Source organism: Callospermophilus lateralis, chromosome 9 (assembly GCF_048772815.1).
Source record: "Callospermophilus lateralis isolate mCalLat2 chromosome 9, mCalLat2.hap1, whole genome shotgun sequence".
Taxonomy (NCBI): domain Eukaryota; kingdom Metazoa; phylum Chordata; class Mammalia; order Rodentia; family Sciuridae; genus Callospermophilus; species Callospermophilus lateralis.
Window position 1 is genome coordinate 37942595 of NC_135313.1, and position 27875 is coordinate 37970469.

At 34.4% G+C, this 27875-nt stretch overlaps 1 protein-coding gene across 1 annotated transcript in view; it reads right to left on the reverse strand.

Annotated features, from left to right (window-relative positions):
- Positions 1-27875, reverse strand: part of Ccdc150 (coiled-coil domain containing 150) — a 107231-nt gene that overhangs the window by 63599 nt on the left and 15757 nt on the right. Inside the window, exons 7-12 of the mRNA XM_076866119.2 lie at positions 26132-26175; positions 24380-24472; positions 22432-22539; positions 21807-21931; positions 21375-21552; positions 20752-20820 (exon numbers count right to left, since the gene is read on the reverse strand). Of these exons, the coding sequence (XP_076722234.2) occupies positions 20752-20820; positions 21375-21552; positions 21807-21931; positions 22432-22539; positions 24380-24472; positions 26132-26175 (617 nt within the window). The remainder of the gene's footprint in view (positions 1-20751; positions 20821-21374; positions 21553-21806; positions 21932-22431; positions 22540-24379; positions 24473-26131; positions 26176-27875) is intronic.

The following is a 27875-nucleotide window of genomic DNA, read 5'->3' on the forward strand; positions in this document are numbered from 1 at the left end:
CTCTCTCTCTTTAAAAACAAAAACAAAACAAAACTGCTTTAGGACCTGGTCCCATCCTTGATCCTCATGGCTCCAGAAATGTAATTTCAAGCACCACAAGCCCCAGTGCCAACTGTGATTGCAGTACAGGACCAAGGGAAGTTCTTCTTTGAGTTCCCAACTTCAAGTCCATGGTTGTTGGTACCACAGATGCAGGCAACCCCTGTGTTCATCTAACAAAACCTGAAGAAGATATAAACCCATCCCATAATTCCAGAACTATAGCTGCTGATACCATAGACCCTGAAGTATCCTGCATTCATTCTGAGGAATTTTGGAAAGGTTCTGTTTGAATTCTTGGCTCCAGGACTGTGACTATTAGTGTCAAAACCTTGGTGTTACCTTGCTTGCCCTATGGGACGTAGGGACAGTTTTGTCTATACCCTGCACCACTAAGCCCACAGATGCTGCTGTTATAAGGCTCAGTGTCACTGGTAGTCAACTCTGTGGGGTCTGAGGACATGCATTTTTAGAAGCCTACATCCATTTCATAGTCATATAACTACTTTCACGAACCCCGAAGTCTACACTATTGCGGCACTTACATACATTGCTGACATCAATTGCAGCTGAAAAAAATCACGAATAGCAGAAATCCTCAAAATGAAGGAATTAATAACCTAATTAAAAATTCATTGGAAAGCTTCACCAACAGACCAGATCATTGTCTTCAGGCAATGAAGACAAAATATATAATCTTGAAAATAAAGTTGACCATGGAGAAAATATTTTAAGAGACCATGAACAGAACTTCCAAGAAATATGGGATAACCTGAAAAGACAAAATTTAAGATTTATCAGGATAGATGAAGGTTCAGAGATATAAACTAAAAGAATACACAATCTTTTCAATGAAATAAAATCTGAAAATATTCTAAAACTAAGAAATGAAATGAAAAATCAGATACAGGAGGCATACAGGCTCCCAAATATACAAAACAATAACATACCTACACCAAGGCACATTATTTTGAAGATGCCTAATATACAGAATAAGGATAGAATTTTAAAGGTTACCAGAGTAAAACAGGTCACATTTAGAAGAAAACCAATCCGGATCTCAGCTTATTTCTAAATTCTCACCCTCAAAGCTTTGAGGTCTTGGAATAACATACATCAAAAGCTCTGAAAAAAAAAATGGATGCCAACTAAGAATCCTACACCCAGCAAAATTAAACTTCAAAACTGACCATGAAATTAAAAAAACCTCTCATAATGAAAAAAGTTAAAAAAATTCACAACTAAAAAGTCTGCATTAGAAATGAAAGATTAAAGTGAAAAACAGTAAAGGAAGGAACTACACTAGAAGAGCCAACCAAGGGAAAAAATAATTCAAATTAAAAACCAGACACAGGGGGACCCAACATGGAGGCCGGCAAGGAGGCAGCACTTTCAATGCCTCCGCAGTAATGGGAGCAGAGAGGCCCATTAATTCACCTGCATGCGGCCTGCTGAGGGACTTCTAGCAAAATTCCGCTGAAAGGAGACCTGCTGGGAATTACATCAAATAAATTTATAGGAGTAAACAGCAACTCAGTAGTCAAACAGAACAAGAAGCAATATGAAAAAGCAAGGAAGAAAAGGAGTACAAACAATGCAGGAAAGCCTAAATATCCAGGAGGATATAGATTCATCAGAAAAATGGTCATATAAAGAACTCAAGGAATACCTTAGACAGATGGAATGGAACCTTAAAGAGGATACGAGACAGCAAATTCAAGCAGCGAAAGAACACATTGAGAATGAATTACAAAAACAGATAAAAGAAGAAATTAAGCATCTTTATCAGGAGATAGAGATTATAAAAAAGAATCAAACACTAATCTTAGAAATGAAGGAAATTATAAGCCAAATTAGAAACTCAAACGAGAGCATCACTAATAGAGTGGAGCAAGTAGAAGCCAGAACGTCAGAAAATGAAGACAAAATATATCATCTTGAAAAGAGTCTAGCCAACTCTGATAGGCTGGTTAAAAATCACGAGAGAAACATCCAAGAGATATGTGATAACATTAAAAAACCAAATTTAAGAGTCATCGGGATAGAGGAAGGCACAGAGATTCAAACCAAGGGAATGTGTAATCTACTACATGAAATAATTACAGAAAACTTTCCAGAAATAAAAAAGGAAACAGATATACAAATTGTAGATGCATACAGAACACCGAGCATACAAAATCAAAGTAGACCAATGCTAAGACACATTGTTATGAAGATATCCAACATACAGAACAAAGAGAAAATATTAAAAGCTACAAGAGAAAGGAGGCAGATTACATTCAGGGGTAAACCAATAAGGTTAACAACGGATTTTTCATCACAGACGCTGAAAGCGAGAAGATCCTGGAACAACATATTTCAAAAACTGAAAGACAATGGATGCCAACCAAGAATTCTGTATCCAGCAAAATTAAGCTTCAGGTATGACAACGAAATAAAAACCTTTCATGATAAACAAAAGCTAAAAGAATTTGCAGCCAGAAAACCAGCATTGCAAAGCATCTGGAGCAAAACACTATACGAGGAAGAAATGCAAAACAATAACCAAAGCCAACAGTGGGAAGTACCTCAGTAAAGACAGACGGAGGGGGGAAAGCTAATCATGGAGAAACAAACTAAATTAAAAAAAAAAAAAAAAAAGAGAGACAAATAATCAAACATGGCTGGAAGTACAAACCATATAGCAATAGTAACTCTAAACATTAATGGTCTAAACTCTCCAATAAAGCGACATAGACTGGTAACATGGATTAAAAAAACAAATCCAACAATATGCTGCCTCCAGGAGACACATCTGACTGGAAAAGACATACACAGGCTGAAAGTGAAAGGTTGGGAAAAAATATACCACGCACACGGTCCTCGCAAACAAGCAGGGGTGGCCATCCTCATATCGAATAAAATCGACTTCAAGACTAAGTTAATCCAAAGGGATAAGGAAGGACATTATATACTGTTAAAAGGAACCATTCACCAACAAGACATAACAATTATCAATATTTATGCACCAAATAATGGTGCTGCGACGTTCATAAAACAAATTCTCCTCAAGTTCAAGAATCAAATAGACCACAACATAATAATTATGGGTGACTTCAACACACCTCTCTCACCATTGGACAGATCCTCCAAACAAAAGTTGAATAAAGAAACTATAGAACTCAATATCATAATCAATAACCTAGACTTAACTGACATATATAGAATATATCAACCATCATCAAGTGGATATACCTTTTTCTCAGCAGCACATGGATCCTTCTCAAAAATAGACCATATATTATGCCATAGGGCAACCCTCAGTAAATATAAAGGGGTGGAGATAATACCATGCATTCTATCTGATCATAATGGAATGAAACTGGAAATCAATGACAAAAGAAGGGTAGGAAAGTCCTATATCACATGGAAAATGAACAATATGTTACTGAATGATCAAGGGGTTACAGAAGACATAAAGGAGGAAATCAAAAAATTCTGAGAGATAAATGAAAATACAGACACAACTTATGGGAATCTATGGGACACAATGAAAGCAGTTTTAAGAGGGAAATTCATCGCCTGGAGGTCATTCCTCAAAAAAAGAAAAACCAACAAATAAATGAGCTCACACTTCATCTCAAAGCCCTAGAAAAGGAAGAACAAAACAACAGCAAATGCAGCAGAAGGCAAGAAATAATTAAAATCAGAGCGGAAATCAACAAAAATTGAAACAAAAGAAACTATTGAAAAAATTAACAAAACTAAAAGTTGGTTCTTCGAAAAAATAAACAAGATTGACAGACCCTTAGCCATGCTAACGAAGAGAAGAAGAGAGAGAACTCAAATTACTAACATACGGGATGAAAAAGGCAATATCACAACAGATGCTACAGAAATACAGAAGACAATTAGAAATTATTTTGAAAACCAATATTCCAATAAATTAGAAGATAGTGAAGACATCGATAAATTTCTTAAGACATATGATTTGCCCAGACTGAGTCAGGAGGATACACACAATTTGAACAGACCAATATCAACGGATGAAATTGAAGAGGCAATCAAGAGACTACCAACCAAGAAAAGCCCGGGACCGGATGGGTATACAGTGGAGTTTTACAAATCGTTTAAAGAATAATTAATACCAATACTTTTCAAGTTATTTCAGGAAATAGAAAAAGGGGGAGCTCTTCCAAATTCATTCTATGAGGCCAACATCACGTTGATTCCGAAACCAGACAAAGACACCTCAAAGAAAGAAAAATACAGACCAATATCCCTGATGAACCTAGATGCAAAAATCCTCAATAAAATTCTGGCGAATCGGATACAAAGGCACATCAAAAAAATTGTGCACCATGATCAAGTAGGATTCATCCCTGGGATGCAAGGATGGTTCAATATACGGAAATCAATAAATGTTATTCACCACATCAATAGACTTAAAGATAAGAACCATATGATCATCTCGATAGACGCAGAAAAAGCATTCGACAAAGTACAGCATCCCTTTATGTTCAAAACATTAGAAAAACTAGGGATAACAGGAACTTACCTCAACATTGTAAAAGCAATCTATGCTAAGCCTCAGGCTAGCATCATTCTGAATGGAGAAAAATTGAAGGCATTTCCTCTAAAATCTGGAACAAGACAGGGATGCCCTCTATCACCACTTCAATTCAATATAGTTCTCGAAACACTGGCCAGAGCAATTAGACAGACGAAAGAAATTAAAGGCATAAAAATTGGAAAAGAAGAACTTAAATTATCACTATTTGCGGATGACATGATTTTATACCTAGAAGACCCAAAAGGGTTTACAAAAAAACTACTAGAACTAATAAATGAATTCAGCAAAGTGGCAGGATATAAAATCAACACACATAAATCAAAGGCATTCCTGTATATCAGCGACAAAACTTCTGAAACGGAAATGAGGAAAAACACTCCATTCACAATATCCTCAAAAAAAATAAAATACTTGGGAATCAACCTAACAAAAGAGGTGAAAGATTTATACAATGAAAACTACAGAACCCTAAAGCGAGAAATAGAAGAAGATCTTAGAAGATGGAAAAATATACCCTGTTCATGGATAGGTAGAACTAACATCATCAAAATGGTGATATTACCAAAAGTTCTCTATAGGTTTAATGCAATGCCAATCAAAATCCCAAAGGCATTGCTTGTAGAAATAGATAAAGCAATCATGAAATTCATATGGAAAAATAAAAGACCCAGAATAGCAAAAGCAATTCTAAGCAGGAAGTGTGAATCAGGCGGTTTAGCGATACCAGATTTCAAACTGTATTACAGAGCCATAGTAACAAAAACAGCATGGTACTGGTACCAAAACAGGCGGGTGGACCAATGGTACAGAATAGAGGACACAGAGACCAATTCACAAAGTTACAACTATCTTATATTTGATAAAGGGGCTAAAAGCATGCAATGGAGGAAGGATTGCATCTTCAACAAATGGTGTTGGGAAAACTGGAAATCCATATGCAACAAAATGAAACTGAACCCCCTCCTCTCATCAAGCACAAAAGTTAACTCAAAATGGATCAAGGACCTTGATATCAAATCAGAGACTCTGCGTCTGATAGAAAAAAAAGTTGGCTACGATCTACATATAGTGGGGTTGGGCTCCAAATTCCTTAATAGGACACCCATAGCACAAGAGTTAATAGCAAGAATCAACAAATGGGACTTACTTAAACTAAAAAGTTTTTTCACAGCAAGAGAAACAATAAGAGAAGTAAATAGGGAGCCTACATCATGGGAACAAATATTTACTCCTCACACTTCAGATAGAGCCCTAATATCCAGAATATACAAAGAACTCAAAAAATTAGACAATAAGATAACAAATAACCCAATCAACAAATGGGCCAAGGACCTGAACAGAAACTTCTCAGAGGAGGACATACAATCAATCAACAAGTATATGAAAAAATGCTCACCATCTCTAGCAGTCAGAGAAATGCAAATCAAAACCACCCTAAGATACCATCTTACTCCAGTAAGATTGGCAGCGATTATGAAATCAAACAACAACAAGTGCTGGCGAGGATGTGGGGGAAAGGGTTCTCTTGTACATTGCTGGTGGGACTGCAAATTGGTGCGGCCAATTTGGAAAGCAGTATGGAGATTCCTGGGAAAGCTGGGAATGGAACCACCATTTGACCCAGCTATTGCCCTTCTCGGACTATTCCCTAAAGACCTTAAAAGAGCGTATTACAGGGATACTGCCACATCGATGTTCATAGCAGCACAATTCACAATAGCTAGACTGTGGAACCAACCCAGATGCCCTTCAATGGATGAATGGATTAAAAAAATGTGGCATCTATACACCATTGAGTATTACGCAGCACTAAAAAATGACAAAATCTTGGAATTTGCAGGGAAATGGATGGCACTAGAGCAGATTATGCTTAGTGAAGCTAGCCAATCCCTAAAAAACAAATACCAAATGTCTTCTTTGATATAATGAGAGCAACTAAGAATAGAGCAGGGAGGAAGATCAGGAAGAAAAGATTAACATTAAACAGAGACATGAGGTGGGAGGGAAAGGGAGAGAAAAGGGGAATTGCATGGAAACGGAGGGAGAGCCTCATTGTTATACTAAATTACATATAAGAGGTTGTAAGTGGAATGGGAAAATAAACAAGGTGAGAAATGAATTACAGTAGAAGGGGTAGAGAGAGAAGATGGGAGGGGAGGGGAGGAGGGGTAGTAGAGGATAGGAAAGGTAGCAGAATACAACAGTTACTAGTATGGTATTATGTAAAAATGTGGATGTGTAACCCATGTGATTCTGCAATCTGTACTTGGGGTAAAAAAGGGAGTTCATAACTCACTTGAAGCTAATGTATGCTAATGTATGAAATATGATATGTCAAGAGCTTTGTAGGGTTTTGAACAACCAATAAAAAAAAAAACTAAAAGCAAAAAAAAATAATAATGATGCATGAATATTGATCCATTTGCTGTGACCAATGTACGATACCAATGTAAGATGTTAATAATAGAGGAAACTGGAGGTGGCGGTGTATGGGAACTCTTTGTACTATTTTCACAACATTTTTATGAATGCAAAACTAACTGTAAAGCATAAAGCTCATTAAAAAATCAATGAGTATAAAAAAATAAATAAATAAAAAAATAAAAACCAGACACAAATCAAAATAAATGGAATAAAATAATTTCTCAATAATAAATTTGAACATAAATGGTCGAACCTCATCAATCAAAAGACAGATCAGCAGATTGAATAAAAAACAAGACCCATCAATATGCTGTCTCCAAAAGACTCACCTCATAGGCAAAGACATCCAAAGCCTGAAGGTAAAAGTATGGGAAAAGACATCATTCAGATGGGCCTTGTAAACAAGCAGGGGTTTCTATCCTCATATCAGACAAAGTAGACTTGGAGCCAAAGTTAATCAGAAGGGATAAAGAAGGACATTTCATACTGCTTAAGGGAATATACATCAAGAAGACATACCAATTATAAATATTTATGGCCCAAACAATATAGCATCTATGTACATCAAACAAGCCCTTCCCAATTTTAAGCCTCAAATAGACCACAACATAATAATACTGGGTGACTTTAATATGCCTCATTCATCACTGGCTAGAGCTTGCAAAAAAATGAATAAAGAAGCTACAGAGTTAAAAAATACAATTGATAATTTAGATATAACAGACACATACAGAATATTTCATCCATCGATGACTGAATACATTTTCTTCTTAGTAGCACATGGATCCTTCTCTAAAACAGACCATATATTAGGCCACAAAGCAACTCTTGGCAAATACAAAAAAAAAGAAAAAGAAACAGAGATCATATCTTGTATTCTATTGGCTCATAATGAAATAAAAATTAGAAATAAATGATAAAATAAAAAATAGAAGCTACTCTAATACCTGGAAATGAAACAATACACTGTTGAATGACAAAGGAATAGATAAAGAAATCAGAATTGAAACTAAAAAAAACAATCAGAGGTAAATAAAAATAGTGACACAACATATCAAAAACTCTGGGACACTATAAAGGTGGTTCTAAGAGGAAAGTTCATTGTACTGAGCTCATTCGTTAAAAGAATAGAAAAATTGACAAATTAATAATGTAATATTATAGGTCAAAGCCCTAGAAATAGAAAAACAAATCAACATCAAAAGCAGTAGAAGATAGCAAACAATTAAAATCTGAGTTGACATCTTAAAAGCTATCTATGCTAAGCCCCAGGCCAACATCATTTTAAATGGAGAAAAATTGAAAATATTCCCTCTAAAAACTGGAACAAGATACAGATGCCCTCTTTCACCACTTCTATTTAACATGGTTCTTGAAACACTGGCCAGAATAATTAGACAAAAGAAATTAAAGGGATACAGATAGATAAAGAACAACTCAAAGTAGCACTATTTGCCAATAATATGATTCTATACCTAGAAGACCAAAAAAATTCCACCAGAAAACTTCTAGAATTAGTAAATGAATTCAGCGATGTAGCAGGATACAAAATCAACACCCATAAATCAAAGGCATTTCTGTACATCAGTGAAAAAATCCTCTGAAAGGGAAACGAGGAAAACTACCCATTTACAATAGCATCCAAAAAAACCCAAAATACTTGGGAATCAACAAAAGAGGTGAATACCTCTACAACTAAAACTACAGAATGCTAAAGAAAGAAATTAAAGAAGACCTTAGAAGATGGAAAGATCTATCTTGCTCTTGGATAGGCAGAATTAATATTATCAAAATGACCATACTACCAAAAGCACTATACAGATTTAATGCAATTCCAATCAAAATCCCAAAGGCATTCTTCATAGAAATAGAAAAAGCAGTCATGAAATTCATCTCAAAAAATAAGAGACCCAGAATAGCTACAGCAATCCTTAGCAAGAAGAGTGAAGGAGGTGGCATAACTACACCACACCTTAAACTATGCACAGAGCAAAAGTAACAAAAACAGCATGGTATTGGCACCAAAACAGACTGGTAGACCAATGGTACAGCATAGAGGACACAACAACTAACTCACATAATTACAGTTATCTTATATGAGACAAAGTTGCCAATACATAAATTGGAGAAAAGATAGCCTCTTCAACAAATGATGCTGGGAAAACTGGAAATCCACATGCAACAAAATGAAATTAAATCCCTATCTCTCACCATGCACAAAACTCAAAGTGGACCAAGGACCTAGGACTTAGACGAGAGACCCTGTATCTAATAGAAGAAAGAGTAGGCCCAAATCTCCATCATATGGGATTAGGCCCTGACTTCATTAATAAGACTCTTATAGCACAAGAATTAAAATCAAGAATCAATAAATGGGATGGATTCAAATTAAAAAGCTTTTTCTTAGCAAAAGAAACAATCAGTGAAGTGAATGGAGAGTCTATAGAATGGGAGCAAATTTTTACTACTTGCACATCAGATAGTGCACTCATCTCTAGGGTATATAAAGAACTCAAAAACCTTAACAAATACAACAAAAAAACCACCAAATAACCCAATCAATAAATGGGTCAAGGAACTGAACAGACACTTCTCCAAAGAAGATATGCAATCAAATGTAGGCACAACTCTCTATTATGTTGGCTTAGGAATCTACTTCCCCAACAAGACTCCTAAAGCACAAGAAGTAAAACCACGAATCAATAAATGGGATAGAATCAAACTAAAAATGCTGCTTCACAGCAAAGGAAACAATTAAGAACATAAATAGAGAAGCTATAGAATAGGAGAAAATCTTTTAACACCTGCATCTCAGAGCATTAATCTCCAGGATATATAAAGAACTCAAAAAACTCTGCACCCAAATCCCCTAAATAACCTAATCCATAAATGGGACTGAACAGACAATTCACAGAAGAAATATGATTGGTGAACAAATATCTGAAAAAAATGTTCAACATGTCTAGCAATTAGAGAAATGCAAATTAAAACTACACTGAGATTCCATCTCACTCCAGTCAAGAACGGCAATTATCAAGAAGACAAGTAATATAAATGTTGGTGAGGATGTTGGGAAAAAGGTACACTAGTGGACTGAAAGTTAGTACAACCACTAAGGAAAGCAGTATGAAGATTCCTCAGGGGAACTTGGAATGAAACCACCATTTGTCCCAGTTATCCCATTCCTCCTTATATAACCAAAGAACTTAAAATCATCATATGATTTTAAGTGATGAAGCTTCATCGACATTTTTAGCAGCTCAGTTCACAATAGCTAAGATATGGAACCAACCTAGACGCCCTTCAACAGATGAATGAATAAAGAAATTGTGGTAGATATACACAACAGAATATTACTAAGCCATAAAGAAGAATGAAATTATGACATTTTCTGGTAAATGGATGAATTGGAGACTATCATGCTAAGTGAAATACGCCAATCCCCCCAAAACAAAGGTTGAATGTTCTAATATGTGGTTACTAATATAGAATAGAAGTTCATTAGATTAGACAAAGAGGAATAAAAGAAATGGAGGGGGATAGGAACTGAAAACACAGTAGAATGAATCAGACATAAATTTCCTATGTTCGTATATGAATACATGAACAGTAGCATACGTACAACCACCAGAATGGGAAGTTATATTCCATATATGTATACCATGTCAAAATACACTCTACTGTCATGTATATCTAAACAAAATAAAAAAATTACATAGAGGCTACTTTTGAGCTCACCTATAAATTTTGTCTACAAAAGGTATTCCATAAAATTGGAAGAGGTGACTGGTTACGCTAGATACACAAACATCAATGTAAACATAAAAAGTATGAAAGCAAGTATGACACTTCCAAAGGAACACAATAATTCTTTATAGAAGAACTTGAAGAAAATCTGCAAAAACCTGAAAAAGAATTTTAAATAATAATTCTGGAAAAATGAGTAAGATGCATGAGCTCACAAACAATTAATACAAAGAAATGAGAAAACATCTTAGGTACATGGCTGCAATCCCAGTGACTCAGGAGGTGAAGCAGGAGGATCTCAAATTTGAGGTCAGTTGTGGCAACTTTGTCACCCTGCCTCCAAATAAAAAAAATAAAAAAGGGATAAGGATATAGCTCAGTAATGCAGCATTCTTGAATTCAGTCCCTAGTATGCAGGAAAAAAAAAGTCAAGATATGAGTGGGAAACTAACCAAAAAAAATCATGAAAAAGAACCAACTAAAAATCCACAACAGATTAGAATAGAACAAAGAATTCCTAACCTTTAGGAATGGTCTTTTGAATTAACTCAGTAAGACTGGGGAAAAAAAAGAAAAAGAAAGAAAGGAAGAAAAATTAAAACCTATTTTACAAAATAGCTGAAAACATATTACTCAGCTATAAAGAAGAATGAAATTATGGCATTTGCCAGGAAGTGGATGAAACTGGAGACTATCATGCTAAGTGAAATAAACCAACCCAAAAAACTAACGTCAAATATTCTCTCAGATATGCAGATGCATACTCATAATAGGATAGCAGGAGGGAAGAATATAAGTTCATTGGACTCCATAAAGGGGAGTGAAGAGAAGTGGGAGGGGACGGGAATAGGAAAGACAGTAGAATGAATTGGATATAACTTTTCTATGTTTATATATGAATTCATGACCAGTGGAACTAACTTCACAATATATACAACCACAAGAATGGGAAGTTATACTCCATGTATGTAAAATATGTAAAAATACATTCTGCTGTCATGTATAACTAAAAAGAACAAATAAAACATTTTTTAAAAAAGCTGAAAACTTCCCAAGTATTCAAATAGATATGAATTCAATGGCAAGAAAAGGTCCCCAATTACATTTATCCAAAAGAGAGCCTCACCAAGGAATATTATAGTCAAGATGTCAAAAGTCTAAGATACAATCATATTTTACCATATAATTGTCACAACTCTGCTTTTCAAGACCAAAGATTAGTTTATAATCTCATTGCGTAATCATCACAAGGCATAATTCTGATCATCATGCTGCTTAAAAGGGAAACAGAACAAAAAATATCTAAAATTCAAGAAAGGTCTTTTGAAATAATTGGATTCATAGAGCAGCATGGTATTTACCAGTGGCATATGGATGTATATTTATATTTGTCTTCTCATGCATTGTGAGCTATAAGCCTATGAGTCTCATTACATGCACATGGTCAATATATTTCTTTTTTTTTTTTTTTGCTGGGGGAGGGCAGTGTACCAGGGATTGAACTCAGGAACACTTGACCACTAAGCCTCATCGCCCTATTTTTTGTATTTTTAAATTTAGAGACAGGGTTTCACTGAGTTGTTTAGTGCTTGGCTTTTTGCTGAGGGTGCCTTTAAACTTGTGATCCTTCTGTCTCAGCCTCCCAAACTGCTGGGATTACAGACATGCACCACTGCTCCTGGCCGGTCAATATATTTCTGAAAGTCAACTTGCATGGTTTTGTTAGAATGTTAAGCACTAACAGTAAGCACATGCTATAAGAGTGGTACTGAGAACAGTATCTGATAATGAAAAAAGGACAGCAGTGCACAAAACAAATGACAGAGGCACACAATCTCCAGACACTAATTAAATTTTTTAAGTTCCAACTTTGTGACACCATAGTAAGTATTCTCAAGTGTAATGTTTTAACTATAATGCACACATCAATAACAATTAATATGTTTCCTTTTATCAGACCTGAAAAATGTTCACTAAACTAACATGAAGAAATTAAGTGCATCATTTGGACTCTTCAATCTTTTTATTTTTATTGTTAATGAACCATTAACGTTTTGCTTATATCTGACAGCAGAATGCTTTATAATTCTTATTACCCATATAGAGCACAATTTTTCATATCTCTGGTTGTATATAAAGTATGTTCACACCAATTCGTGTCTTCATACATGTACTTTGGATAACGATGTCCATCACATTCCACCATCCTTGCTAACCCCCTGCCCCTTCCTTTCCTTTCCCACCTCTCTGGCCTATCTAGAATTTGTCTATTCCTCCAATGCTCCTCCTCTCTACCCGACTATGAATCAGCCTCCTTATATCAAAGAAAACATTCGACATTTGGTTTTTGGGGATTGGCTAACTTTAGCATTATCTTTTTAACTCCATCCATTTACCTGCAAATGCCATGATTTTATTCTTTTTTATTGCTGAGTAATATTTCATTGTGTATATATGTCACATTTTTTTATCCATTCATCTATTGAAGGGCATCTAGGTTGATTCCACAGTTTAGCTATTATAAATTGTGCTGGTAAAAACATTGATGTGGCTGTGTCCCTGTAATATGCTGTTTTTAAGTCCTTTGGGTATAGTCCGAGAAGAGGGATAGCTGGGTCAAATGGTTGTTCCATTCCCAATTTTCCAAGAAATCTCCATACTGCTTTTCATATTGGCTACACCAATTTGCAGTCCCACCCAGCAGTGTATGCGTGTACCATTTTCCCCACATCCTCGCCAACACTTATTGTTGTTTGTATGCATAATAGCTACCATTCTGACTGGAGTGAGATGAAATCTTAGAGAAATGCAAATCAAAACCACTCTAATTGCTAGTAATGATGAACATTTTTTTCATGTATTTGTAGACTGATTGTACATCATCTTCTGATGATGTGTCTCTTCTGGCCCTTGGCCCATTTATTGATTGGGTTATTTGATTTTTTGGTGTTTAGCTTTTTGAGTTCTTCATATACCCTAGAGATTAGTGCTCTATCTCATGTGTGAGAGGTAAAGATTTGCTCCCAGGATGTAGGCTCACTATTTACCTCACAGATTGTTTCTAGAATGCTGAGAAGAAACTTTTTAGTTTGAGTCTGGTTGAATTCCTTAGGTAGTATTCTTAAGTCCATGATCCACTTTGAGTTTTGTGCATGGTGAGAGATAGGGGTTTAATTTCATTTTGTAGCATATGGATTTCTAGTTTTCCCAGCACCATTTGTTGAAGAGGCTATCTTTTCTCCAATGCATGTTCTTGGTAACTTTGTCTAATATAAAATAATTATAGTTTTGTGGGTTAGTCTCTGTGTCCTCTATTCTGTACCATTGGTCTACCAGTCTGTTTTGGTGCCAATATCATGCTGTTTTTTGTTACTATTGCTCTGTAGTATAGTTTAAGGTCTGGTATAGCAATGCCACCTGCTTTACTCTTCTTGCTAAGGATTGCTTTAGCCATTCTGGGTCTCTTATTTTTCCAGATGAATTTCATGATTGTTTTTTCTAATTCTATGAGGAATGCCATTGGAATTTTGATTGGAATTGCATTAAATCTGTATAGTGCTTTTGGTAGTATGGTCATTTTGATAATATTAATTTTGCCTACCCAAGAGCAAGGTAGATCTTTCCATCTTCTAAGTTGTTCTTTAATTTCTTTCTTTAGGGTTCTGTAATTTTCATTATATAGATCTTTCTCCTCTTTCCAAGGAGATCAATTTCAAGTGATGAAATAGTAGACACCATCAAAAGTCTACCAACCAAGAAAAAGCCCAAGACCGGATGGATACACAGCCAAGTTCCACAAGACCTTTAAAAAAGAACTAATACCAATACTCTTCAATTTATTTCAGGAAATAGAAAAAGGCAGCACTTCCAAACTCATTCTATGAGGCCAATATCACTCTGATTCCAAACCAGGCAAAGACACATCAAATGAAGAAAACTTCGGACCAGTATCTCTAATGAACATAGATGCAAAAATTCTCCATAAAATTCTGGCAAACCAAATACAAAAACATATCAAAAAGATTGTGCACGATCAAGTGGGATTCATCCCAGGGATGCAAGGTTAGTTCAACATATAGAAATCAATAAATGTCAGTCATCACATCAATAGACTTAAAGAATCATATGATCATCTCAATAGATGCAGAAAAAGCACTGGACAAAATACAGCACCCTTTATGTTCAAAACACTAGAAAAACTAGGGATAACAGGAGCAACATTGTAAAGGCTATCTATGCTAAGCCTCAGGCCAACATCATTCTAAATGGAGAAAAATTGTAGGCATTAGCTCTAAAAACTGGAATAAGACAGGGATGCCCTCTTTTACCACTTCTATTTAACATAATTCTTGAAACACTGTCCAGAGCAATTAGACAGATGAAAGGAAAAAAAGGGATACACATAGGAAAAGAAGAACTCAAACTGGCACTATTTGCTGATGATATGATTGTATACCTGGAAGACCCTAAAAGTTCCACCAGAAAACTTCTAGCACTAGTAAATGAATTCAGCAAAGTAGTAGGATATAAAATCTATACCCATAAATCAAAGGCATTTCTGTATATCAGTGACACATCCTCAGAAAGGGAAATGAGAAAAACAACCCCATTTTCAATAGCCTCAAAAAATAATAACTTATTTATTTATATGTGGTGCTGAGAATCAAACCCAATAGCTCACATATGAAAGGCAAGCGCTCTACCACTGAGCCATAATCCCAGCCCAGCTATTCAATTTTGATGTACATTTGTGAGTATTCTATGTAGCCTAATATTATTCCAAAGATAGTTTAGTAATATATTATTTTAACATAGTAGCATGATTTTTTAAAAAAAGCTCTACATAATGCCTGCACCTCGGTTTTTTTGTAAAAATTTTTTTCAAAAAATTTGTGATGATTATGGGATAAAATAGGAAATTCTAAAAATACCAAGAGAAAAGCATCTAATGACATATAAAGGAATGTCCATTAGAATAATAGCAGATTTCTTGGCTGAAATATTACAAACCAGAACAGGATGAGATGATATATTCATAGTCTTGAAAGAAAAAAACCCTGCCAACCAAGAACCCTATACACAGAAAAACTTCTCTTCAGAAATGAAGAATAGTTTTTCCCAGATAAACAGAAACTTAGGGAATTCACCATGAGACCAGCTCTACAAGGATTGTCTAGAAACAAAAGAACAATAATCACCATCATGAAAACACATATAAGTGTACAAAACACACTAAAAGAATAGAAACATGAAAAAGAGAAGAGAATCAAACTTACAAAGACAAATTACAAGAGAAGTAGAAAGGAACAAGGAATATATAAAACAAAACAAATGAAGAAAACAACAAAATGACAGGAGCAAGTTTGTACCTGTTAATAACTGTGTTAATCACAGTGGCTGTGACCAAATACCCAAGAAAATCAACTTAGACAAGGAAATATTTATTTTGGCTCATTGTTTCAGGGGTTCAGCTCCTGATCTCTTGGTTCTGTTGATTCTAGGACTGTAGTGAGGCAGAACATCAAGGCAGGGATGGAATGACAAAGTTAAAGCTGCTCACTTCATGGCAGATCACCTCAGAATGGAAGAGAAGGGGGAGTAAAAGAGAGAAAGAACACATGCAAAGCATGTGTGAGGGAAAAAATATACTTTTAAAAAGGCATACACCCAGTGACCTACTTCCTATAACTAGGCCCAACTTCCTATAGTTTCCACTACCTCCCAATAGCACCATTATGTTGGTACCAAGCTTTTAATCCATGAACTTTGGGAAGACATTTAAGATTCAAACTACAGGGCTGGGGTTGTAGGTCACTGATAGAGCATTTACCTAGCAAATGTGAGGCATTGTGTTTGATCCTCAGCACCACATAAATATAAATAAGTAAAATAATAAAAAGATCCAAACCATAAAAATAACCTTGAATATAAATGAATTAATCAATCAAAAGACAGACTGGCTGAATGGATTAAAAACAAACAAGATCCAACTATATGATGCCTATAAGAAACTCACTTCATTGGTATAGATACACACAGTGAAATGAAAAAGATATACTATGCAAACAAGAACCAAAACTGAGGAGGGGTAGTTATACTCATCAGATGAAGCTGATTTTCAACCAAAAACTATTAAAAAATTGAAATTAAAGGTCTATAAATAGGAAACAAAGAACTCAAACTATCATTTTTTTGACAATGACATGATTCCATATTTAGAGGATCCAAAAAAAAAAATTCCACCAGAAAACTTCTAGAATTAATAAATGAATTCAGCAAAGTAGCAGGATATAAAATCAATTCCCATAAATCAAATTCATTTCTATACATCAGTGAGGAAAGCTCCGAAAGAGAAATTATGAAAACTACCCCAATTCAAAATAATCTCAACAAACAAACAAACTTGGGAATCAATTTAACAAAAGAGGTGAAAGACCTATACAATGAAAACTACAGAACACTAAAGAGAAACTGAATAAGACCTCAGAAGATGGAAAGACCTCCCATGTTCTTGGATAGGCCATTATTGTCGAAATGGCCATAGTACCAAAAGTATTATACAGATTTAATGCAATTCCAATTAAGATCCCAACAACATTCCTCATAGAAACAGAAAAAGCAATCATGAAATTCATTTGGAAAAGAGACCCAGAATAGCCAAAATAACCCTTAGCAAGAAGGGTGGAGCAGGTGGCATTGCTATACCAGACCTTAAACTACACTACAGAGCTATAGTAACAAAAACAGCATGGTATTGGCACCAAAATAGACATGTAGATCAATGGTACAGAATAAAAGACACGGAGACAAACCCAGATAAATACAGTTATCTTGTACTAGACAAAGGCACTGAAAATATACCTTGGAGAAAAGATAGCCTCTTCAACAAATGGTGCTGGGAAAACTGGAAGTCCATATTCAGCAAAATTAAATTAAGGCCCTATCTCTCATCATGCACAAAACTGAACTCAAAGTGGATCAAGGGCCTAGAAATTAGACCAGAAACACTGTGCCTAACAGAAGAAAAAGTAGTCCCAAATCTTCATCATGTCAGATTAGTTCCTGAGTTCTTTAACCAGACTCCTAAAGTGCAAGAGATAAAATCAAGAATCAATAAATGGGATGGATTCAAACTAAAAAGTTTCTTCTACGCAAAGGAAATGATCAATAATGTAAAGAGAGAGCCCTCAGGGTGGGAGAACTTCTTTACTACACGAACATCAGACAAAACACTAATTTCCAGGATATATAAAGAACTCAAAAAACTTAACACCAAAACAGCAAATAACCCAGGCTCGGGCTGTAGCTCAGTGATAAAGTGCTTGCCTCGCATGTGTGAGCCAATGGGTTTGATCCTCAACACTACATAAAAATAGACAAATAAAATAAAGGTATTCTGTCCATCTAACACTACATTAAAAAAAAAAAGCAAATAACCCAATCAATAAATGGGCTAAGGAACTGAACAGACGCTTCTCAGAAGAAGATATACAATTGAACAACCAATATATGAAAAAAATGTTCAACACCTCTAACAATTAGAGAAATAAAATCAAAATTACTCAAGATTTCATCTCACTCCAGTCAGAATGGCAATTATCACGAATACAAGCAAGAATAAGTGCTGGCGAGGATGTAGGGCAAAAGGTACACTCATCCATTGCTGGTGGCCTACTGCAAATTGGTGCAACCACTCTGGAAAGCAGTATGGAGATTCCTTAGCAAACTTAGAATGCAATCACCATTCAACTCAGCTATTCCACTCCTCAGTCTATACCCAAACGACTTAAAATCAGCATACTATAGTAACACACCCACATCAATGTTTATAGCAGCTCAATTCACAATAATTAATCTGTGGAACCAATCTAGATGTCCTTCAATAGATGAATGGACAAAGAAACTGTGGTATATTTACACAATGCCATATTACTCAGCATTAAAAGAAAATAAAAGGGCTGGGGTTGTGGACCAGTGGTAGAGTGCTTGCCTAGAATGCATGAGGCACTGGGTTCAATCCCCAGCACCATATAAAAAACTAAATAAACCAAATAAAGGTAATGAGTCCATATACAACTAAAAATATTTTTTAAAAAGAGAAGAAAATATGGCATTGCAGGTAAATGGATACAGTTGGAGAATATCATGCTAAGCAAAATAAGCCAATCCCCCAAGACCAAAGGCCAAATGTTCTCTCTGATAAGTAGATGCTGATCCATAATGGGGGGAGGAGGCATGGGAATAATGGAGGAACTTTGGATTGGGCAAAGAGGAGACTGGGAGGGGTGGGAGCATGGGGTAGGTAAGATGATGGAATGAGAATGATGTCATTACCCTAGGTACATGTATGCCTGCACAAATGATACGACTGCATAGTGTACAATCAGAGAATTAAAAAGTTATGCTCCATTTGTGTACAATGAAGTGAAATGCATTCTGTTGTCATACAATTTTTTTAAAATTTAAGAGTTTAAAAAGTATAAAAATTAATCCATTATATATTTATAAAAGAATTCAACAAGAAGTTATAGCAATTGTAAATATATATGCACCCAACACTAGACTTCCCAAATATATAAATATAAAACAAATATTATATATAAAGGGAATGACAGGCTCCAATATAATAATAGTTAGGTACTTCTACACCCTACAGTCCTCAATAGACAGATCAACCTTACAGAAAATCAATTAAAAAACCATAGTTAAATCATACTATAGAGCAAATGTGCTTAGCAGACATTTACAGAATATTTTTCCAACAGCAGCAGAATATTATATTTTTCTTATCATTACATGGAACATTTTCCAGGATAAATCATGGCAGGTGACAAATAAAGTCTCAATAAATGAAAAAAAATTAAATTGTCTCTGTATCTCCTTAGACTATAACAGAATAAACATATAAATCAACAAGAATAATGGAAAGTTAAAAAAAACTTGGAAATTGAACAATATGTTGCTAAATGATTAAAGTATAATTGATGAGATTAAATGGGAAATCAATATGTCTTGAAAAATGAAAATCAAAGCATATCAAAATCTGAGATATAGCAAAAGCAAGTAGAAATATATAAATAAATATGTGAATATAAATAAATGGATGCATCAAAAAATATTTCAAATAATTATTAGTGTACCTCAAGGACTTAGAAAAGAAAAATCAAACTCCAAATTAGTAGAAGTAAAGAAATAATAAACAGAAATAAATAAAACCAAAACTAAAAACACACATACAAAATTTAACGAATCAGAGTTGGTATTTCAAAAAGACAAAAATTACACACCTTTAACTACACTAACCAGCAAAGAGAGAAACAAACAATAAAAAATAAACAAATGAAAAAAGAGCCATTACAACTGATACCACAGAAATACAAATATATTTCCAAATTTTTTGAGAAAAAGAATACAACATTCTTGATATGTACAAATATTGATGTTTGAAGAGATGGAAGTGCTTATTCCCCTGATTTGATCATTACACATTGTACACATGTACTGAATTACCATTATGTACCCAATAAAGATGTACCAATATTATGTCTTACGTTTTTGAAAAAATTTTAAAAAGAGAAAGAGAAAAGGGTACCTCCAAGATAGAGTGGCAGGTGCTAACAGGTACTTAAGAAGCCTAAATTAGTTTTTTTCTTTTTTTAAACCAGCAGTGTCTGCAATCATCCCTTTGCCTCTTACAGGCCTATTAGCTCACTCTCAGGGAACTTTCTGGCTAAAATACTCAGGGAACACTAAGGCCAGAGGCAGTGAAGACTCACTAGCAAACTCTATATGTTCAATAAGCAAAGGTCCCCCAGAAACACCCTTTTGCAACAGTGTTCCAAGTGGCATCAGTTTTTCGACTCCCTTTCCCCCTTCAACTTGGTAATCAAAAAATCTCCCATATCCTAATTAAGATAAGCTGATATGGTAGGCAGCAATCAGAAGGAAATGAAATACAGTGAAATATCAACAAATAAAATGTGGAATACCTTGTTTTTAGCTAATTCCTTTTCCCAATTGCTTTTCTCTTGTGCTATTTCTTTTTCAGTTTTATTAACCTGCCCAAGGGGGGAAAAGAAATGGGTCAATTTTACAGCAGTTGACAGGCTCTACTATATCAGACACATCCTGCATATTAGTTAATACCTACACTGCAGAGATATCACATCCTCTCAGAAAAGGGGCCAATCAGGGAGTCTCTGAGGCAGAGCAGACTTCACAAAGAGCCCTGCAAGTAGAAAGACACGCCTGCATGTCAGACTCTGCTGATTCCTTCCTAACTAGGAAAAAGGGGCTCTTTCCCTTAACCTCCACTGTCCCACTCCTTCAGGGAAAATAAATTTTTAAAATCTGACCCCTTAACTAACAGGAGGATGTGTGAATTATTAGTTGATATTTACTGATGCTATATAAGGTATACTGCACTATTAGGCCCAGATGACTTCACATGTCAAAATGCACAGATTAGCCACCTAAAGATTTCTTTAATGAGCAACTCAGAAAACCTGCTCTGAATTTTCTTTCTTTTTATGTCTTTTGAACTTAGAGTAGAATTTTAAAACAGTATAATTACACTGCAAGCAGGAGGTAATATAAATCTGCTTTTCCCTACCTCTTTCTGAAATCTTTCATTCTCCTCTAGCAGACACTTCTTCTCTTGTATTGATGCTTCCAGTTCACCTCGCAATCTTGTAATGGTTGATTCTAGAAGCTCTTTTTGTGCAGCTGTCCTTTTCTCAGCATCCTGTGCTTTCTGGATACACTGGTTATGCTCAAGCATTAAATGGTCCCTGCACAAAGAGAACAAGGAGACATGAAAGTTAAATGAGAGTTCTGCTTTAATAGAATAATTAAGTGTTCTTATAGAACATAACTCTCACCTAAGAGCAGTTACCACAATGTTCTAACAAAACTTATTGTTGAAGGCAGCATCTTTGTTTTATCTTTGTGGCTGGCCCAGAAATCACAGAATTAAACATTTTCATTAAAGAAATTCAAGTGCAAGAATGAAAGATACATAGGAAGTTGCCAGTAATTTACTTACAGATGTGTTTGGAGTTGGGTTTTTTCATTCTGAACTGTGTATAGTTCATTTGTGATGCTGGCATGGGCTGCATCCAGCAGTAAGTTCTGTTCTTGAAATGTCTGCGTCATCATTTTTTGCTCTACCTGAGTGTTAGGAGTAATTTTATAAGTTGAGATGCCATTTAATAGGGTATATTTTCAGAGTAACTGATTAAAGATACCAAACTAACTTATAATATACAAGTTTTATCTCCATAAATAAAATCTCTTTTAATAGAATTTAATGTCTCAGCTTTCTCATTGTTCCACCCTGAGTTGACTACAGTTCTATAGTTTTATACCTCTACTAGCCAATAATCAAGAGGCACTGTTTACCCAGCCTGCTGCAAATTCTGTAAAACTCCTAACACCAATACCTAATTAAAAGTTATGATATTTGAAAAGAAACCATGAAAAAGTACTAAGTATAAGGCCAAATCATTCCTCTGATGAAAACTGGAAACTAATAAAAAATAATACTACTTCAATAAACTTTTGAAATCATTTAAATATTTTATTTATTTAGTTGGCAATGTACATTTTCTGACCTCTTAGGTTGGCTTTCTGCTGCTTCTAGCAGAAGTTCACTAGTGTTAAATGAGTACCTGCAGAATGGCTTGGTGGTCAGCAATAATCTTGGCATTTTCCACAGTAGCATTCTGAAGCATACTGCTTAGCTCTGAGCACTTTCTACTCAGTTGGTCATTTGAAACCTAAGACAACATATACAGCAAGTCACAGATCTCCTTGATAAAAAATTATTTCACTTATATATCATTACTTTTAATGACTGCATAGTATCTCACTATATGGGTGATTCTAACTTATTTAACCTATTTCCAATTAATATTTCACTGCTTTATAGAGTATTTTAAAATATCTGGAGTCAAAATCCTAAAAAATTCTAAATTAAAAGGAGAGATTTGTTGATTAGGTGGAGCAACTAAGGCATCTGGCAATTTACTTATCTGTTTTTCATAATTTTGATCACTGATCAATTAGTGCAAGACATCTGCAGAATGGAATTTACAATGTAGGTATACCCAGATAATCTTTTTTAAATTGATTTCTATCACTACATGATGAGCATTCAGAAATATTTAGCTAGTAACATGAAATATCTAAGTTCCTTTGCCATCAAAGATAGTACTGAATTTACTATGATGAGGTTAATCTTTTAGAATGAAACAAAAACCTTGTGATACAGATCAGACATGTAGTTTGTTGAGAATTCTTATTGATACTGGGGATCAAACCCAGGGCCTCATACATGCTAGATAAATGTTCTATTATGAACTAGGGCTGAGCTACACATCTCCAGCCCTAGTTCATAATTCTCATCTTTTCATATTTTGAAATTTATATTATGAAAAATGTTCCTTTGAATTTTGAGCTATTTTTGCAAGGTAGATTTGGCAAGGACCTTGTGTTTTAATGAACAAGTTCTTCAAGGATAAGGGCATATCACTCTGAAGGAGAAATAGGAAAAAATCAATAAAATGTTAAGATAAATGAAAGATGATCTAGCAAGTGTACTGTACTATGCTGTACTGTGGTTAGGAACACTTTAGGAGGCATGTTAAAAGTCATAACCAGATGTACAAACTATTCATCAAGGAATACCTAGGAGTGAGACACATGGAGAACACTTGCTCCTTGAAAAAATAGTTCTTCCCCCCTTTAAAGCCAGATTGCCTGAGCTCAAATTCCAACTGTCACTTATTAGCTACACTATTAGTACTTTTTGTGTGTCAGCTTCCTTATGATGTAGCTAATAGTTTCTATTTCATAGTACTATTCTACCAATTACAATTTGTTAGAAATATTTGGTGCTAACAATTGTGCCTAGAACGTGGGATGGGTTCAGAAAAAAATGTTAACTACTATTAGTATAGAATAATGGTAGTAGATATTGTTATTATTTTATAAAGACATATTTGTATTTTCTTTATTATAAAGAAAGCACAGTACACTATTATCCTTACATTGTAGTAATCAAACTGTGCCAACATAAAAGTTATTCTGAGTGATAAACTCTATTTCTTGGGCTCTGTGATAACTCTAGTTTTTCTGTATATGTGATGATTATCTAAAATGTACATGTGTTTATTAATATAGATAAAGTATCAGCTAAATTTGGGAACAACCACCTCACTGAGAATGATTACACCTAACTCCAAAATCCAATAAGCATTAGTTCAGTTCTGACTGTGTTATTTGCTATGGAAGATACAAAGTATAATATTTAGCCCTTGTCATTGAAATGCTTTTTTAAGTTCATTGTAGAGAGGTATTCATATTTAACAACTAAATTAGAAAGCAAACTGTAAACTAGTGCATGATTTAGTGATAGATCTTATATATTATTATGTCACAGAAATTTGGAGATCAAAATGAAAACTACAGTTATTTTGATAATGCATCATAGATGAAACAGATCTTATGAAAGTAAATAGTTTGATGATATATATAGTATACATTTATATAATCAAGATTAACCTTGGTTCTTTAATTGAACAAAATTAAATAACATTTAAAACAGTGAATATCTACCTGTGTTTTTGCTGATGCTTCATGAAGGGATAATATTTCAGACTTCAAATATGTGTTTTCTTCATGTTCCTTGTTGAAAGACATTTGCATGTTCTATTGGAATTAAAAAACAATTTCCCTTTTTCACATGTACAAGATATCATATATATCTCTATAAAAATACCTATCTGTATTCTGGCCAGTACTTGTTCAAGTTTTCCAATGAGATACACATGTATTGGTCTTACACAAATTATTAAAAATCTTAGTATTTTCAACTCCCAAACTTCTCTTTATTTTTAAATTATTTATCAAAACTGTTTATACAAAATAAGATACTATTATACACCTATTAGAATAGTAAAAATCCAGAACAATGACAGCACCAAATGTTGGTAAGGATATAAAGCAACAGGCACTCTCATTCATTGTTGGTGGGAAAGCAAAATGACAAAGCCACTTTGGAAGACAGTTTGGTAATTTCTTACAAACTCAAATTATTATTACCATATATGATACAGCAATCATGCTCCTTGGTGTTTACCCAAAAGAGCTGAAAACTTATGTCCACAAAAACCTGCCCACAGTTATGTTTATATTGCTATATTTATAGCATCTTTATTCATAATTTAAAAACTTAAAATACTAAGTGAAAGAAGCCAGTCTAAAAAGGCTACATGTACTATATGATTCCAACTTTATGATATTCTTGAAAAGGCAAATCTATGAAGACAGTAAAAAGATCAGCTGTTGCAAGGGGAGGGGTAATGAATAGATAAAGTACAGAAGATTTTTAGGACGGTGAAAGTACTCTGTGTGATTCTATAATAGTGAATATATGTCATCATACATTTGTCTAAATCCATAAAATGTACAAGAGTGAAATCTAATGTAAATTACAGACTTTGCTATGTCAATATAGTCATCAATTTGTAATAATTTACCAGTCCAAAGAGCATGTAGATAATAAGGGAGGCATGTATAGGGGCAGGAGGGTACCTGGGAAATCTTTATAGCTTCTGATCAATTTTGCTAGAAACCGAAAACAGCTCTAAAAATATGGTCTATTTTTTTTTAAAAAAACTATTTATTAAGTTTATTCTCACAATGGGATTCCAATCAGAAAGAACTCCTTAAACTATAACCTAAATATTACTAATATCCTTTATCAAGAAAGTTCTACTCTATGATTGCAGATTTCTTATATTGCATATGCATTTTTTTCCTATTAGCAATAAGCTCTTGCAATTTAAAAGGTGTACATTCAAGGATTATTTAAGAGACATTTCATCAAGTAGTACCTGGAAGTGGAGGCTAGAAGGGGGTAGTCACAAACTAGTTTTCTTGAGATAGTAGAGTGACAGTGATTGAAATTTTTTAATAATTAGTTTATAAATTGGCAAAATCCACAAATATCTCATCATATTTGCCAATTCACCTTTTTAAAAAAAAATTTGTAGTTGTAGATGGACAGAATGACTATGTTTAATTTGTTTTTTATTTTTATGTGGTGCTCAGGATCAAACCCAGTGCCTCATGCATGCTAAGCAAGTGCTCTGCCACTGAGCTACAGCCCCAGCCCTAACCCCAATTCACCTTTTCAAACTATAATAACTTGCAAAAATGATTACTTAGTTCCTAATACCTAGTGTTATCCAGAATATGCAACTTATTTATCTAAATTTTTTCCTAAAGTTTTTAGGATACACAATAAGGACTGTAAAAAACAACATGAGTGAGAAAATATGACTTAGTAAAGAGAGGAAAACTTACCTTATTGTCTTCGACCAACTTGGAAATGAGGTCATCTCTAGAAACTAAAAACAAAAATCCATATAATTATGACAATAATAACTTACTACACTGAAAACACAAGATATTTTTCCTCCTCAGAAACTAAGTTTTTTAATCAATATTTTGTGAAAGAAGAATTAAAGATTCTATTCTGATTTTCATAGGCCAAAAACTATTATAAAATCATCAATAAACTAGTCTATAGTCATTTACAGTGGTAAATGAGACAACATTTTATCTACTCAATGCATTGATGATGAGTCTGAGGGATGTTAAACCAGGAAGAGTGCTGAACAGAAGTTTTTTGTTGGAGAGATTCAATAAAGGCAGGAAGATCAGTGTAAAACAGTGAGAGCTGGCTCTCTTAGGATAAAAACAGGGCTGCAGAGGAAAAATGGACTTATGAAACAGTAAGCAGAGAGGACTGTCAGGACTTGGTGGTTATCAGTAGGATAAATGCAATAGAGGAGTCAAGGAGAATCTATCGCATTCGAACTTGGAATGCAGGACCCGTCAACTGTGAAATACAGGGCAAAGAGAATGTTTAGAGGCTAGAATGGGTAAAAATGAATAAACTCTTAAGTTTTCCATATGCTCTGATGCATCCGAAGAGCATTCAAATATACATGTTTAGTTGGCAGTAAGATACTGGTCTAACAAGGTATGATGGTACACAACTATAATACCAGATACTCAGGAAATTAAGGCAGAAAGTTCAAGGCAAACCTGGGCAACTTAGAAAGACTCTATCTCAAAATAAAAATTTTTAAAAGGGCTGGGAATGTAGCTTAGCAGTAGAGTGCTTCTCTGGTATGAACAAGGACCTGGGTTCAATGTCTACCACCTCAAAAAATAAAATAAAAAGATACGAGTCTGGAACTCAGAAGGAGATTTTATGTGGGGGGAAAGACATTTGAAACCACTCAGGAGCATAGGCAATAAAAAGCAGAAAATTGGGGAACAGTTTGGCATTATACACTTTAGTCAAAAGATATAAACTTTCGCCTGTGTGGTGGTGCATCCCTGTAAACCCAGGGTCTTGAGAGGCTGAGGCAGGAGGATTACAAGTTTAAGGGCCACCTCAGCAACTTAGTGAGGCCCTAAGCAATCTAGCAAAACCCTGTCTCAAAATAAAAAATAAAAAGGGGTTGGGACGAGGCTCAGTGGTATAGTGTCCCTGGGTTCAATCACCAGTTACCAAAAAACAAACTTTTCTGACAGTAATTAGACTATGTAGACACTGCCAAAAAATCTTTTAGTTTTTTTTTTTTACTTCAATGCTAAAGTCAGAAAATTATGAAAACTGACATTTTATATAGGATATACTTTATAAAAGCCATACTTTTTGAATATATAAATCAATAACTCATTAAACTCTAATTAAAAATGTGTGAAGAATCAAAAAGATAGACTATATGACCTGTTTTGAAAGTTCTACTAATCAAAGAATGACAGAGGAATGTTTATCTTGGGAGAACAATTTATCACTTTAAGTAATAGGTATATAAATTTTTGTTACTACATGAAGTTAAAAAATTACATTTTAAAATTCATTGAAAATATTTAAAGGCATTTTTTATTAATGCAGTTAGAATAACTATTTGTACCTTAAAGTAATAAAATTACTTATAGTAAAAAGTCTATAATTAAAAATTTAGCACATAATTGATATTCATATTATATTCATATTTTCCTCATGTTAGTATGAATTACCATTGTTTTA